General features: G+C 45.6%; 1 protein-coding gene across 3 annotated transcripts in view; it reads right to left on the reverse strand.

The window, feature by feature from the left end:
* Positions 1-15,582, reverse strand: part of stab1 (stabilin 1) — a 63,872-nt gene that overhangs the window by 29,558 nt on the left and 18,732 nt on the right. For all 3 annotated transcript variants that reach the window (XM_032549327.1, XM_032549328.1, XM_032549329.1), the window contains 19 exons: positions 14,435-14,572; positions 14,287-14,358; positions 12,010-12,123; positions 11,884-11,937; positions 7,128-7,208; positions 6,901-7,059; positions 5,774-5,836; positions 5,491-5,583; positions 4,963-5,049; positions 4,778-4,889; positions 4,429-4,615; positions 3,592-3,685; positions 3,342-3,500; positions 2,763-2,858; positions 2,540-2,635; positions 2,402-2,449; positions 1,935-2,065; positions 1,643-1,754; positions 428-505 (listed from right to left, as the gene is read on the reverse strand). In XM_032549327.1, the coding sequence (XP_032405218.1) occupies positions 428-505; positions 1,643-1,754; positions 1,935-2,065; positions 2,402-2,449; positions 2,540-2,635; positions 2,763-2,858; positions 3,342-3,500; positions 3,592-3,685; positions 4,429-4,615; positions 4,778-4,889; positions 4,963-5,049; positions 5,491-5,583; positions 5,774-5,836; positions 6,901-7,059; positions 7,128-7,208; positions 11,884-11,937; positions 12,010-12,123; positions 14,287-14,358; positions 14,435-14,572 (1,974 nt within the window). The remainder of the gene's footprint in view (positions 1-427; positions 506-1,642; positions 1,755-1,934; positions 2,066-2,401; positions 2,450-2,539; positions 2,636-2,762; positions 2,859-3,341; positions 3,501-3,591; positions 3,686-4,428; positions 4,616-4,777; positions 4,890-4,962; positions 5,050-5,490; positions 5,584-5,773; positions 5,837-6,900; positions 7,060-7,127; positions 7,209-11,883; positions 11,938-12,009; positions 12,124-14,286; positions 14,359-14,434; positions 14,573-15,582) is intronic.

Here is a 15,582-nt window from a genome sequence, read left to right on the forward strand (position 1 = left end):
CTGGAGTCGGTTGGTTGTTCAACAATAAGTGAAAATATTTTTTTTAAATTGTATCTTCTGTTGAGTATTCATTACCCAATCAATGCAAACATAATCACAATACTTTGACCTTTATGAATTCTGCACCTGAAAATTAACCGTATAAAAAACTAAAACTACAACTAATAAAAGCTGAACTAGACCTAAACAATATTTAACCAATCACCAAATTAAAATTAACTGAATTTGATAAACAACAAAATAAAACTAAACTATAGCAAAAACTAACAAAACTATTATAACCCGGGTTTCTGCACAACAATCTCCCATTGCTGCCATTTTGATTTCCAGATCAGTAAACATTGATACAGTAGAGGAACAAGTCTTTTCTTTGTCACTGCACTGGAAAACTTGTTTTCGCATCGAGTGCATGACCTCTGACCCCTACCCAGTCGATGATGTGGATGTAGCCGTTGATGGCAGGCTGGTTGTGTCTGATGATGGAGGCGTTTCCGATGTGGAGCGTCTGCACACAAACAATGTTTTAGCGTTTGTTTAGTTCATGACATCAAAATAAAAATAACCCAAAGCTATTATAACCCAGATTCCTGAAAAACAGAAACCGAATTTAAACTTTAAACTTTCACATTTTCAGATGTTTCAAGATCTGAAGATGTTTGTAATTATGAAGAAAGGCAGGAAGAATGACATTACTATTCTTTATTTTACTTTTTACTTCTGCAGAGTAAAAATCTGTTTCATTTCTACCCAGTAGAAACTCTCCCAGTATGACAAGACCAGCTCTCCAGAGTGGGAAACAGTCTGTTCTTCGTCTGTGATGAAGATGAAGCTTTCTGGCTCAGTCTGATCAGCTTACTCTCCATTTCTTAATGTTTCATTATTTTAGCAGCTTCTAAAGGATTAAATTATGGATGTTGGAATTAAAGAGGCAGTATTATTATGTGAAGTTGACTGTTTGAGGAATCCTTTAATCTCCATGGCAACCATTTAGCTGTGCAAAACACCTGGAAGAACCTAGCCCACCTTTCAGACAAAGCTCCTCCCCCACTCAGCCCCTTCAGACTAGCTAGCAGCAATTAGCAAACACCTGGTGATGAGCTCATTACAGGAGCTACTTCCCAGTGAAACGCTGGTAAAAATGTTGTTCAGGGTTAATAGAGGAGCCATGTTGTGATGACTTCCTGAAGGCGGAGCTTCAGAAAGAGCAGGAGGTTTTAAAGAGACAGAGGCCCAATTTCAAGTAAAATTTTACAAAGTAAAATTTCTTTTAAGTCATATTTCATATCTGTACCATTTTTATAACAACTGAAGGTAACAGACTGTACTGTGCTATAAAATGGCTCCATGTGGCTGGGAAACACATCACACCGCCCCTTTAGGCAGGCAGAGACACGCTCAGGCCGCTCCATGTTTACTGGATCACTATTCCAGGTGAGTCTGACCAGGTGAGTCCGTCCAGGTGAGTCCAGGTGAGTCTGTCCAGGTGAGTCCAGGAGAGTCCGTCCAGGTGAGTCTGTCCAGGTGAGTCCAGGAGAGTCCGTCCAGGTGAGTCTGTCCAGGTGAGTCCAGGAGAGTCCGTCCAGGTGAGTCCAGGTGAATCCGTCCAGGTCTTGGTCCAATGACTCTGCTATCCTGTTCTTACCCCGCTGACGTTCCTGATGTCCCACTGGATGGCCGGGTCCAGAGTGGGCAGGCAGTGTCCCACCAGGCGGTCCAGATCCTCCAGAGAGTAAATGCCAGGGAGGATGTGGGCCCTGAAACCAGCAGAACCAGAACCAACAACCCGGGTCAGAACCACCTTCCTGTTTGGTTTAAATCACGTTTAGTTGATCATTTGTATTCAGGGCTGATTCAGGTTCATGTTTGTAATGTTGTATAGTTATAAATAAAGTTTTTAAATCGTGACCCAGGGATCAAATGAAAGTGATTCTGACCGCAGCAAGTGGGGCAGGAAGTGCCGGCTGGTCCAGAACGAGTTCTCCTCTGTGCTCAGAGTCCTCATGGCTTCCCGAGACGGAACCAGAACGGTCAGGTTCCCACTCAGGTCCTCCGAGTTTCTGGACTTCTGCAACCAGACACCACCAAACACGACTTCAGTTTTAATCTGGACCAGAACCTTGATTCGGTTCAGTTTCGATCTGAACTAGAGACTCGGTTCGGTTCAGTTTCGATCTGGACCAGAGACTCGGTTCGGTTCAGTTTTTCCCAAAACTAAAGGAGAGAGCAAGAAGTCTTCTGCCTCCATGAGTCACAGATTTCTATCTTTATATTTTCATTTTCTATCATTTCTAAAGTATTTTCTGATTTAAATCCTATTGAAATGAATGGAGAAGAGCCTTAAACCACCAGAACTCGGACCACAAACACACATTGCAGACAGAACAAACCTGGTCGGACCCACCTGGATCAGCTTGTAGAAGTTGTAGAACTTGAAGTTCATGTCCAGCTCCTAAAAATCCCAAAGACAATCACGGGTCAGAACCATCCCAAGAGAAACCAGACCCGAGAGAACCTTCACCAATCCTCTGCTGCTACTTACGTCCAGGAGCGACCCGTAGCACAGCTTCCCATCGCCGCCGTAGCCGTCCATACAGGTGCAGGTGTGAACGCCGCCCTCCTGCAGCTTACACTTGGCCTGACACACAACCAATAGGAGCCTTTAAAGTGGAAAGATTAGCCCCGCCCCCTGACCACCAATAGGCCTGAGTAAGACCAGACGTTCAGAGATTTCTGTGTGTGTGTGTGTGTGTGTGTGTGTGTACCAGGTCATGGCAGCCTCCATTGTGGATCAGGCAGGGATTGATGAAGTCGCACACCTTTCCGTCTCCCATGTAACCAGTTTTACAAACGCATTCGCTCTGCACACAGAAAACAGAAGTTTATTTAAAAGGATCTTTTTGTTTCTCCTTTGTTTTGCTTTATTACATGCCAGTCCACTAGGGGGCACTATCAGGACAGTAGTGCATGTTGTGGGATTTATACTGTCCTTTATGCTGTTTGTTTTGGTGATGAGCACAGCATAATAAAGTTTACCAGAACCAAAAGAGGAGTTTTTTTTACTCGTTGACACTTTTCTGCAGGTAAATGTAAAACTTTTGGCTCATAAAAAACATTTATGAGATATGTAGGAGAACACTGGTGATCTCATGCTTTTTTATTATAGAATGCATTTTTTTAAATACATCAATCATAAGGGCTTCATTGTGTACAAAGGTTTTACATTTCAAGCTGTGGCACATGATAAATGTAAAAGTTTTATGCTTTTTTATGTTTCCTGGGATTCCTGGTCTCTACTGACAGAAAACGGACAGACGGACGGATAGATGGGGATTTTCGCCGACCTGTCCCGGTCCAATGTGGTTGCAGGTGGCGTTGGGGCTGCAGCCGCCCCGCTCTTGCAGCTCACAGTTGTTGATTTCCACGCAGACCGTCCCGTCGCCCATCCATCCCTCGGCGCACACACACGAAACGTTACCAGGAGCCACGAACACACACTCGGCCTGCGGGGCAAGAGGGACGGGCGGTCACCACACAGGACCGCGTGCAGCAACTCTGTCTGAGGTGCGAGCGGTGCGGAGCGGCCGGCCTTACGTTGGCGTCGCAGCCGCCGCGGCTGCTCTTCAGGCACAGGTTGATGGGAGAGCAGGAGTGGCCGTCGCCTTCGTATCCGTCCCTGCAGATACACCTGGAGCAACACAGAGCAGGACGACGGGCTGAGGAGACGCTGGTTCCACACCTGATAGACTCGGTTCGATTGGGGACTAAAGCTACAACATTTGTTACATTTTCAGCTGCTGTGGTTCTCTTTCACACTGCACTGTGTCAAACAATTCAAACTAGCTGAAAAACCTGTTCGATTCTCGCAATTGTGCCATGTGCAGCCCGGATGCCTAATCCTCATCAAATCCTTCCTCAGGGTTTTTTTCTGTGGTTGACGTTTCAGATGCATTCTTCTCTGTTCCTGTGGATCCAGACGGCTTTGGTTTGCCTTTGAGTTTGAGGGAAAATCTCGAGACTTTACTATGTAGTGACAGTTTAAGTACTAACTGCACTGAAGGCTTGTTCATTACTAATAATGTCTTACAAGCTCTTCACCATGCAGTCTGGGAGGAGAAAGGCTATCATACCCCAAGCATCGCGCCAGTCAATTTCAGGATGCTTACTGGTTCCCCAAAAACCAGTAGGTTTTTATCCCACTTTGGATAAAAACCTGGAAAATTGGACGTTATGCTGTCAGTTGTTGGCAACAACTCGAAGGCGGAGCTGAGCTCACTGCCCAACACAAATAAAGTCCCGGCCGGAACTCGGTACGCCAAATAATAAAACCTAACTTAATGAAGCTTCGAGGCAGATGCATTTTCCTCCAGGAACTTTAATAATCGAGGAATCGTTGGAGCCCTAGTCGACATAAAAAGCTTGAAGCCTCACCTGTAGTTGAGGCCGGAGTGTGTGCAGTAGGCGTGGACGTGGCAGTGAGCCAGCAGGCCGTCTGCGTTGCAGGGCGTGGCCGTCCGGTCGCAGTAATCTCCAGAGAACCCGTCCGAACACGACCCCCTCCGACACGCGCCGCCGCTGCCGGGCCGGTTGTCGCACAGGCCGTGGACGCAGCGACACTCTGAGGATCAGGACATCAGAAACCACGCTCTGGGTTCAGACCGCCAATAAAACATCAACTTTAACTCTGATTGAAGCAAGAAAAGCAAAGTAATGATTTTTAAATGATTAAATGTAATCGTTTCAGGTCAAACGGCGGTCAGGAGGAAGAGGAAGAGTTAACCTTCGTCACAGTTTTCTCCATGTTTGGACGAATCCGAGCAGATGTGACAGGCGATTCCTTTGAACCCCGGGTGACAGCTGCAGGAGCCGTTACCATGGATACCGTCGAGACACTGAGGACGGGACAAACAGCATTGACAGTCGGCCAATCAGGAGGCAGCGGCGGCTGGGCTCAGCGTTCCTCACCGTTCCTTTGTCGTAGCAGGGATGCTGGAAGCCTCCGATGCATGGCTTGCAGTCCGGACCGTAGAACCCGCTGCAGCACTGCGCCACCTGCAGGCAGAGGCGGCTCAGCACAACCCTGGAACAGCATTTACTACCCCACATTGCAACAAAGTCGTAAAAAACTAAATTCTCACCTACTGAGACTCGTTCGGGCATAGAACTGTTCAAAAGAATCAAACTGTTCGTGAATGACACATCAAAACTCCCAGCAGTTTTGATCATGTAAGTAATCTTCGTTTTCTTTCCATCTTCTGTTTTTCTTGAGTGACCCATCTTTAAGCCACTTACCCATTCTTATTTTTAAACACAATCCTTTTGTAAGCTAGCTGAAGCTCAAGTCGGTTGTTTACATGCAGTACCTTGCGGACCACTAGAGGGCGCCAGCAGACCACCAGTGGTCCGGGAACCATAGTTTGAGAAAGACTGCTCTATAGGAAATACAACCAGAGTTCATATGTAAGGAGTCTGAGCTGCAGTTCCTGCTCTCACCGGCTTGGTGGCGTTGCAGTATTTGGCACAGCCTTTGTTGTGGATTTGTCCAAAAGGAAGATTCGCGTAGTCGCAGCCGATCTGATGACTCTCCTGAGAAAAACCAACAGGAAAATATGACGAAGCGTTTGAAGTGATTAGGATCACAAGAATCAGAAACGTTTTGGGTTTGAACTTATTTCCCACGACTGAACTGAGGAGAATCATTTTCAAAGATTCACTGTGAATTTACTGCAGGAAGGAAACAAAAATCTGCTCCTCTATGTGAATAATGAATATTCACCATTTCCACGGTGCCTTCAGGACACGCAGTCTGGTCGAGGAAGCTGCAGTGAATACAGGGACCCTAAGAAAACAAATCAGCCTTCAGTTTCATCTGAAGATGCGCCAAAATGAAAATCTATTAATACCAATATATATATAAATTACATATATACTTCTCTAGTCTTAATAATAAACAATAAAACCATGGCCCACTTTGCTGCAGTTAAACTCCCACAATCCTTCTTCATAGTCACACTGGAAGTAGGGCTGGGCGATATGGACTTAAAGTTTTATCACAATATTTTGTAATACTCTTATGATAAAAAGTGACAATAAGAATTATTTATTATTTTGTTTTTAGGTAACTGTAAGTCTGTGAATGTATGACAACAATAGTAGCTACATAAACACAAATAATGCACTTGGAAAACATTTGTAACGTGCTTCTTTATCAGATAAAGAAGTGTGATTTATATCACTAAACTGCTCAAACTAACTGTATTTAATCATATTTTAAATTTTATTCATTATTTCTTTGAACTCACAGTGGAGAAAATAGTAAAACTGACAGTTTTGGTTTTTTTAATCATTATTAGGAAATTAAAGTGTCAACAACAAGTCAAAATGTTCACCATTACCAGAAATTTATCACGATAAATGATAAACGATTCGATAAATGGCCACCCCGAACTGGAAGTCTGATAAAAGTCCCTCAGCATCCCTGCTTTATTTAAAGCTTCAGATAAATAAATAATACTTTATCAGGATGTACACAAAAGTTTCACAAAAGATGCCAATCTTCTTATTCCTATTTCTCAAACTTTTTGCCCGGCTGCCTGTTATCAGGATCTTTTGCTCTGGTTATGAATGTCTGATGGGAGTTTTTCTGTGTTGACTTTGGTCAGATGTGAAGGAGAGTTTGTGTTTTATTTTTAATTTAACTTTTTTTCTTTTGTTGAAAAAGCAACAATGAAGGGCTGAAACTGGTGCACCGAGTTTCTTTGATGCACTATTTTGCCTGTATTATATTGTTATCAACAGGCCTATATGTACAATAAGAATTAAGTTGTTTGATTGGCTCTAATAAAAATATCTGGAAAAGCCCCACAATCCTTTGCTGCATCACCAGGTTTCATGGCGTCTCACCAGGGTGATCTTGCTCTTTGTGACGTCGCAGCGGTGCGGCAGGATGGGCAGGATGGAGGGCGGGTACAGCAGCCCGTCGATCATGTGGATGACGCCGTTGGAGGCCATGATGTCGGAGCCGGCCAGGCGGATTCCCTTCTCCCCCAGCAGGACTTCCCCCTGCGCGGCAGCACACGCCGTTCGACAAACACTCACTCGGGCTTCGTCAACCAATCAGAGGCACTCACAGTGTCGGAGGCAGAGACGGTGACCAGCTGATTGGCCATCGTCCGGACTTGAGGAAGGGCGACCAGGTCATCTACTGTGAGCTGCAGAGAGAAAAACGTTGCAGCGTGACTTCAAGATCCTGGCCGGCTTCCTGCTGGAGCCCAAAACCTTCCTCACTCTAAGACCAGCATTGGTTTTAGCTGTTATCAATACAACGAGCTACATCTTAAAAGTTTGCCTGATTCGTAAAAGAAAAAGGGACTCAGTGCTTTGCTATTTACTGTCAACACTGTGACAACTAGAGAACAAGGTGAGGAAAAGGTTTGGGGTGCTGTGGTGGCGCTGGGGTAAAACACGACCCACATGAGGCCGCGTCGAGGACTGAGGCCGCCGAAGGTTCGATTCCCGGCCTGATACCTTTTGCTTCATGTCTTCCACACTTTTCCTGTCTAACTTCTCTAAAATAAAGGCCTGAGCCAAAAAACCTTAAGAAAAAAAAGTTTGAGGATTTTTCACTCACTTTCTTCCTAAAATTTAATCATTAAATGACACTGGGTTACAAACAAATGTTTTTTGGAGGTTGTCTATATTTTTTCAACTGAATTAGGACTATTTTGCACAGCTGAATCCAAAAATGACATCCATTTTTCTCAATCAGGTCAGAGAAATCCGATCCTCTGACTAAATTGATGACATTTTTGTGACAATATCAGTTCATTTCCGTTAATATTTCTCATTCCAAAAATGTTTTAGGTGAAAAACTAATAGTTTTCAAACATAGTGTATTAATTAAATTATCTTTTGGATTTCTGTAAACTGAGTAATAAACACTGATTACGGCATGACCTTCCGTTTCTTCGACCGCCTCGTATTTTCAGCAGCAGGGAAATCTCTCTTCAGAGTCCAACAGTAATCAGCCATCATGGCTGCATCCCAGCATCCCAAACCAACATGTAGCTTATTTCAGAAAGTTGATCTGATTGAGCAAAACCAATGTGATCTTTGGACTCAGCACATCAACATTACCATAATGTTGATGTGCTGAGTCATCAACATTAGCTAAGTCATGTTTTTTTGTTGTTGTTGTTGTTTTTTTCGAAAAAATGGCGCCGGCACAGCTGGCTGCTTGCAGACGCAGCTCCCGTCGTGTGTGTTAATCTGTGTATATTTGCTGTAACCGATTAAGGATCCGTGCTTAAAGAACCCATAGATCATCAGTTAAGCTTTCCACAATGGCTGGATGTGGTTCTGTCGCTGTTCTCCGCGTTCTTCTGCTACTTTTTCTACTCTTTGTTACGGAGAACCTCGCCGAACGGAGTAGCGGCATTGTTTACTCGCGTGAACAGCTGATTGCGCTGTGTAAGCCTCTGCTGCTGCCCGGAGACGGGCCTGTGGTCCCAGAGGAGCTACGGAGGAGACGCCGGGGCTGCAGGTCTGGAGTTAAACGGAGGGAGAAGAGGAGACGGCACAAACCAGCGGTACCGGCGATTATTGTGGGGAACGTGAGGTCTCTGGGGAATAAGACGGACGAGCTCACGGCGCTGGTTAGGACCCAGAAGGAGTACAGGGAGTGCAGTATCTTCTGCTTCACGGAAACCTGGCTACACTCGCTTATTCCGGACTACAGCGTGGAGGTCCCTGGATTTTCCTTGGTGCGGGGGGGCAGGGACTTTTCCAAGAGTCGGAAGAAGAAGGGCGGCGGGATTGCACTTTATGTGAGTGAGAGGTGGTGTAATCCCGGTCATGTTAACGTGAAGGAACAGATTTGTAGCCTGGACATTGAACTTCTGGCTGTGGGAATGCGGCCGTATTATTTACCGAGGGAGTTTACGTCCGCCATTTTGATCGCTGTTTACATTCCCCCATCAGCTGATGCAGCGGTGGCCTGTGACGTCATCAGCTCTACTGCAGCCAAACTCCAGACTCAACACCCGGATGCCTTCATGGTCATCACAGGTGACTTTAACCATACCTCATTGGACAAAACTCTACACAACTTCCAGCAGTATGTTGACTGTCCCACCAGGGAAAACAAAATGCTGGATCTCCTGTATGCTAATGCCAAAGATGCATACAGCGCCACAGCCCTGCCCCCCCTTGGCAGGTCGGACCACATCTTGGTAAGGATGACTCCCAAATATGTCCCTCTAGTGAGTAGGCAGCCTGTGCGCATCAGGACGGTGAGGAGGTGGACACAGGAGGCAGCTGAGGCACTGCAGGACTGCTTCGGGTCGACAGACTGGGATGTGCTCTGTGGGCCTCATGGGGAGGACATCGACAACATGTCTGACTGCATCACGGACTACATCAGATTCTGTGAGGACACTCTCATGCCAGCCCGGACCGTGCGCTGCTTCTCCAACAACAAACCCTGGTTTACCAGTGACCTGAAGGCACTTCTAAACAAAAAGAAGATGGCTTTCAGGTCTGGAGATAAGGAGGAGCAGAGGAGAGTCCAGCGTGAACTCAGAGAGACACTGAGGACATGCAAGGTCAACTACAGGAGGAAGCTTGAGTCTAAACTCAAGCAGAACAGTGGGAGAGATGTGTGGAAAGGAATGAAGCAAATCGTTGGGATGAAGGGGAAAGACACACAGACATCTGGGAGCCTGGATAGAGCAAACCAGTTCAACCAGTTTTTCAACAGGTTTAGCTCACCTCCTGCTACTCCCCTACCACCACCATCCCCCCACACATCCACACTGCCCCAAGTTGTTCAACCCACCTACCGGCATTCTCCTGCACACCACCTCTCCTTCAGCCCCCCATCCCCCCCTCCTCCCCCATCTCCACTGCAGACAACAACACCTACCCCCAGCTAACGGTGACTACAGGCCAGGTTAAGAGACAGTTGGAGCGATTACACCAGGGGAAGGCTGCAGGACCTGATGGCATTACACCACGGATCCTGAAGACCTGCTCCGGCCAGCTGGCCCCGGTACTGGCGCACATGTACAACCTGAGCTTGAGGCTGGAGAGAGTCCCGCTGCGGTGGAAGACATCACATGTGGTTCCTGTTCCCAAGAAGCCAAGGCCAGCCGACCCAGAGGACTACAGACCAGTTGCTCTCACATCTTATGTGATGAAGGTCATGGAGAGACTGGTCCTGGCTCAGCTGAGGCCTCAGGTGAGGACGTTTCTAGACCCCCTGCAATTTGCCTACCAGCCCCACTTAGGAGTGGACGATGCCGTCACCTTCCTGCTGCAACGAGCGCTGTCGCACCTGGATGGTGGAGGAGACACTGTGAGAATCACATTCTTTGATTTCTCCAGTGCCTTCAACACCATCCAGCCTCTGCTACTGGGTGAGAAGCTGCGGAGGATGGGTGTCAACGACTCAGTGATCTCCTGGGTTACTGACTACTTGACAGACAGGCCACAGTTTGTCCGTCTGGGCAGTGTCCTGTCTGATGTGGTGGTCAGTGACGTAGGAGCTCCACAGGGAACTGTGCTTTCTCCCTTTCTCTTCACCCTGTACACCACTGATTTCCAGTACAACTCTGAGTCATGTCACCTACAGAAGTTTTCTGATGACTCAGCGGTTGTCGGGTGTATAGGGGATGGAGGGGAGGGGGAGTACAGGACACTGGTGGACGGCTTTGTGGAGTGGTCTGAGCAGAATCACCTGAGGCTCAACATTAGTAAGACCAGAGAGATGGTGATTGACTTCAGAAGGAAGAAGACACCTTCACGGCCACTGAAGGTCAAAGGGGAAGTGGTGGAGGAGGTGGAGGATTACAAATACCTGGGAGTTGTAATCGGCAACAGACTGGACTGGGCATCTAACACTGACGCTGTGTGCAGGAAGGGGATGAGCAGACTCTATTTTTTAAGGAAGCTGAGATCCTTCAATGTGTGCAGCAAGATGTTGGAGACCTTTTATCACAGTGTTGTTGCCGGTGCCATCTTCTTTGCTGCTGTGTGTTGGGGAAGCAGCATCAGAGTCAGCGACTCTAATAGACTGGACAAAATCATCAGGAAAGCTGGCTCTGTACTGGGACTAAGGCTGGAGTCCCTGGAAACTGTGGTGGAGAGGAGGACACTGAAGAAGGTTCTGTCTATTATGGACAATAAACAGCACCCTCTCCACCACATAGTGGACAGACAGCGGAGCACCTTCTCACATAGGCTGCTCCAGCTCCGCTGTCGTAGGGACAGATACAGGAAATCCTTCCTGCCACAGGCCATCTCACTGTACAATAAAAGCTAAATCATTGTTCTGCACTAATCAGTCCAATTTTGCACAACTGCACTGTGGCACACTTGCTGTACATATATTTACATATACATATCTGCATTTTTTTTAAATCTTTGCAAGGACTTCTCTTAAGTTGCTTTTTATATTAACAGCATTTTATATTTTTACAATTTATAGCATTTTATATTTTATTTTATCTACAACTACTACTCAGTGGTAGTTGTTATTGTGTCTTGTCTCTATGCTGTAACTGCGAAGTAATTTCCCTGCTGGGATGAATAAAGTACTTCTATTCTATTCTATTCTATTCTATTCTATTCTATTCTATTCTATTCTATTCTATATTAAAACAGCTGAAAAACCTCTGACAAGTTTTTGGCTGTTGACAGTGTAACATAAAACAGCTTCTCCTCTGTTAATTGCAATAAATGCTGTTTTTACCCTAAAACAAGTATGATAGTTATTCTTTTTGCTGAACCATAAAGGACTGATGGATGTGGGGGGGTGTTTACGGTGTTTTTCCAGTGGGTTTGTAAAAACAGAGTGTCTGTCTTTGCAGAGCGTCGGTGGTTTCTTACGGCAGCCTGCGAGAAGACGTGATGTCTGAGCAGCTCCTGGAGTTTCTGCTTTGCCTGAAAGAGAAGCAGATGAGCTGCAGCAGCTGATCAGACTCTAATCTGTGCTCTCCTCCGTCCCCGGCTTACGCTGTTCAACATGTACAGGATGCTGCCGTCTCGGGCCCGGTCCACCGCCTCGTTGGTGGGGACGAACACGGTGAGCGGCCCGGGTCCGCGGAGAGGAGGGGGGGAACCACAGTTCTGTGAACGTTAAATATGGGATTTATAAAGGTGGACTCCAGGAACATCAAAACTCCCCTCTGACCTCCAACAACACAATTAATGTGATTTTAACTGCATTTCTTATTTAATGGAAACACAAATTGTGAGATTGACAAAGTTTTGCACATATTTGTAAAGGAAACGCAGGTTTGCAGGGTAACACTATATATGAAGGTCTGTGCACAAGTCTAACATGAGACAGTCATAAATATGAAGGAGTCTTCATGTTTATGACTGTCTCATTTGGTAAATAATGACACTTCTGATGCAAAGTTGACACTTTGAATTGATTTTTAATGCAACTTTTATTTACCAAATAATGCAAAGTCAACACTTTCAATGCAAATTTTAATGCAACTTTGAGTTAAAAATGACAAAATTTACCAAATGACACTTCATGATAGCAGTCAGTCATACATGGAGACTCCTTCATGTTCGTCAGAGCGTTACGTCATGTTCGTTACAGCGTTACGTCATGTTCGTTACGGCGTTACGTCATGTTCGTTACGGCGTTACGTCATGTTCGTCACGGTGTTACGTCATGTTCGTCACGGTGTTACGTCATGTTCGTTACGGCGTTACGTCATGTTCGTCACGGTGTTACGTCATGTTCGTTACGGCGTTACGTCATGTTCGTTACGGCGTTACGTCATGTTCGTTACGGCGTTACGTCATGTTCGTTACGGCGTTACGTCATGTTCGTTACGGCGTTACGTCATGTTCGTCACGGTGTTACGTCATGTTCGTCAGAGCGTTACGTCATGTTCGTCACGGTGTTACGTCATGTTCGTCACAGTGTTACGTCATGTTCGTCACGGTGTTACGTCATGTTCGTTACGGCGTTACGTCATGTTCGTTACGGCGTTACGTCATGTTCGTCACGCCGTTACGTCATGTTCGTCACGGTGTTACGTCATGTTCGTCAGAGCGTTACGTCATGTTCGTTACGGCGTTACGTCATGTTCGTCACGCCGTTACGTCATGTTCGTCACGGTGTTACGTCATGTTCGCTACGGCGTTACGTCATGTTCGTCAGAGCGTTACGTCATGTTCGTCACGGTGTTACGTCATGTTCGTTACGGCGATACGTCATGTTCGTTACGGTGTTACGTCATGTTCGTCACGGTGTTACGTCATGTTCGTTACGGTGTTACGTCATGTTCGTCACGGTGTTACGTCATGTTCGTCACGCCGTTACGTCATGTTCGTCAGAGCGTTACGTCATGTTCGTTACGGTGTTACGTCATGTTCGTTACGGCGATACGTCATGTTCGTTACGGTGTTGCGTCATGTTCGTCAGAGCGTTACGTCATGTTCGTTACGGTGTTGCGTCATGTTCGTTACGGTGTTGCGTCATGTTCGTTACAGTGTTGCGTCATGTTCGTTACAGTGTTACGTCGTGTTCGTCACGCCGTTACGTCGTGTTCGTCACGCCGTGTTCGTCACGCCGTTACGTCATGTTCGTCACAGCGCTACGTCATGTTCGTTACAGTGTTGCGTCACGTTCGTTACAGTGTTGCGTCATGTTCGTTACAGTGTTGCGTCAGTCACATCCCCTCAAATTAAGTGTTTCCCAATTCAGACACGTTAAAGATCCAACTTCTGTTTACTAACGGAAACAAAAAAGGCACCAAATCAGAACAGAAACTCTCCTGTTTACACAAATCGAGTCAATTTGGCAAAACTTTGTTCTCACCAGATATTAACACTGCAGACTTCTGCAGAACGTCGCTATGCAGCTTTTTGCTGAGCTTTAAATGAGAAACAGAAGCCATTTTGACTTCCTCTACATGGCAGCAGTCAGATTGAACTATAGCAAAGATTTAATCCACCAAACACGAATATATACTAGTACAAAAATACAAATGCAATACAATCATCATCATCATCATCTGTTTTTTAATAAGGGATGAAACAACTGAAGTGCAAAACATTTTCATTTTAATCTTACGTTTGACTTTATAGCTGGTTTTTAGGTATTTGTCTTCCAAAGCACATAAGCACAGAGTCTTACTTTCAAATTTCCTGTCAACTTTAAACATTTTCAACTCATAAACACGACGGGCGGCTGATGACAGTCCTGGCGCCGCCAACACCAGACTTAGCATGTTTTCTGGGGGAAAATGTCATGTTTATACTCACATCTACCAGAGACAGGAAGCGGTTGAATTTCTCATCTTTCCTCAGGATCTCCCCGATTGTCTTGTCAGCAAACTGGACAGAGAAGCAGAAAATGATCCGAAACGTTTCGCTGAGAGGAAACGCAGCAGAACGGGGAAGCTGAACCGACCCGCTCGTCCCGGGCCGGCCCGTCGGGAAGGCTGCCTGTGATTGGCCGGTCGATGATGTGGATGACTCCGTTAGCCGCGGGCAGGTCCGCCTGGACGATGGTGAACGGCCTGCTGGGATCGCTCAGCAGGATGAACTTCTGCAGAGAAACGTCAGAAACAAACCGTCTCTTCTTCAGATTGAAAACTGATTATTATTGAAAACTTTAACTTAATTAAACTAACTACACTGATGTTTTGAAGGCTTTATTTAGAAATTCGTCAAAGTTTATTTATTTAGCACATTTACAACAACCTCCGCTGACCAAAGTGCTTCACAACATCACAGGTTGATAGATCAATCAATCAATCAATCAAATTTTATTTGTATAGCACATTTCAGCAGCAATGCATTTCAAAGTGCTTTACATCATAACAAACACAGAATCACAATGCAATATAGAATCAATCATTAAGTCAAGTTACATCAATAAATTTGTAATTGATTACATTTCAAATACAATTCTAAACAGGTGGGTTTTCAGTTGAGATTTAAAAGAAGTCAGTGTTTCAGCTGTTTTACAGTTTTCTGGAAGTTTGTTCCAAATTTGTGGTGCATAGATGCTGAAAGCTGCTTCTCCTCGTTTGGTTCTGGTTCTGGGGATGCAGAACCAGAACCAGAACCAGAACCGGAACCTGAGAGGTCTGGAAGGTTGATACAACAACAGCAGATCTTTAATGTATTGTGGTGCTAAGCCGTTCAGTGATTTATAAACTAACAACAGTATTTTAAAGTCTATTCTCTGAGCTACAGGGAGCCAGTGGAGGGACTTTAAAACTGGTGTTATGTGCTCTATCTTCCTGGTTTTAGTCAGAACGCCAGCAGCAGCGTTCTGGATCAGCTGCAGCTGTTTGATTGATTTGTTGGACAGACCTGTGAAGACGCTGTTGCAATAATCAATACGACTGAAGATGAAGGCATGGATGAATTTCTCTAGATCTGGCTGAGACATTAGTCCTTTAATCCTGGAAATGTTCTTCAGGTGATAGAAGGCCGACTTTGTAACTGTCTTTATGTGGCTCTGGAGGTTCAGGTCAGAGTCCATCACTACTCCCAGGTTTCGGGCTGATCGCTGGTTTTCAGTTGTAATAACTGAAGCTGTGCATTGAC

The sequence above is a fragment of the Xiphophorus hellerii genome, chromosome 20, assembly GCF_003331165.1.
Source record: "Xiphophorus hellerii strain 12219 chromosome 20, Xiphophorus_hellerii-4.1, whole genome shotgun sequence".
NCBI lineage: Eukaryota > Metazoa > Chordata > Actinopteri > Cyprinodontiformes > Poeciliidae > Xiphophorus > Xiphophorus hellerii.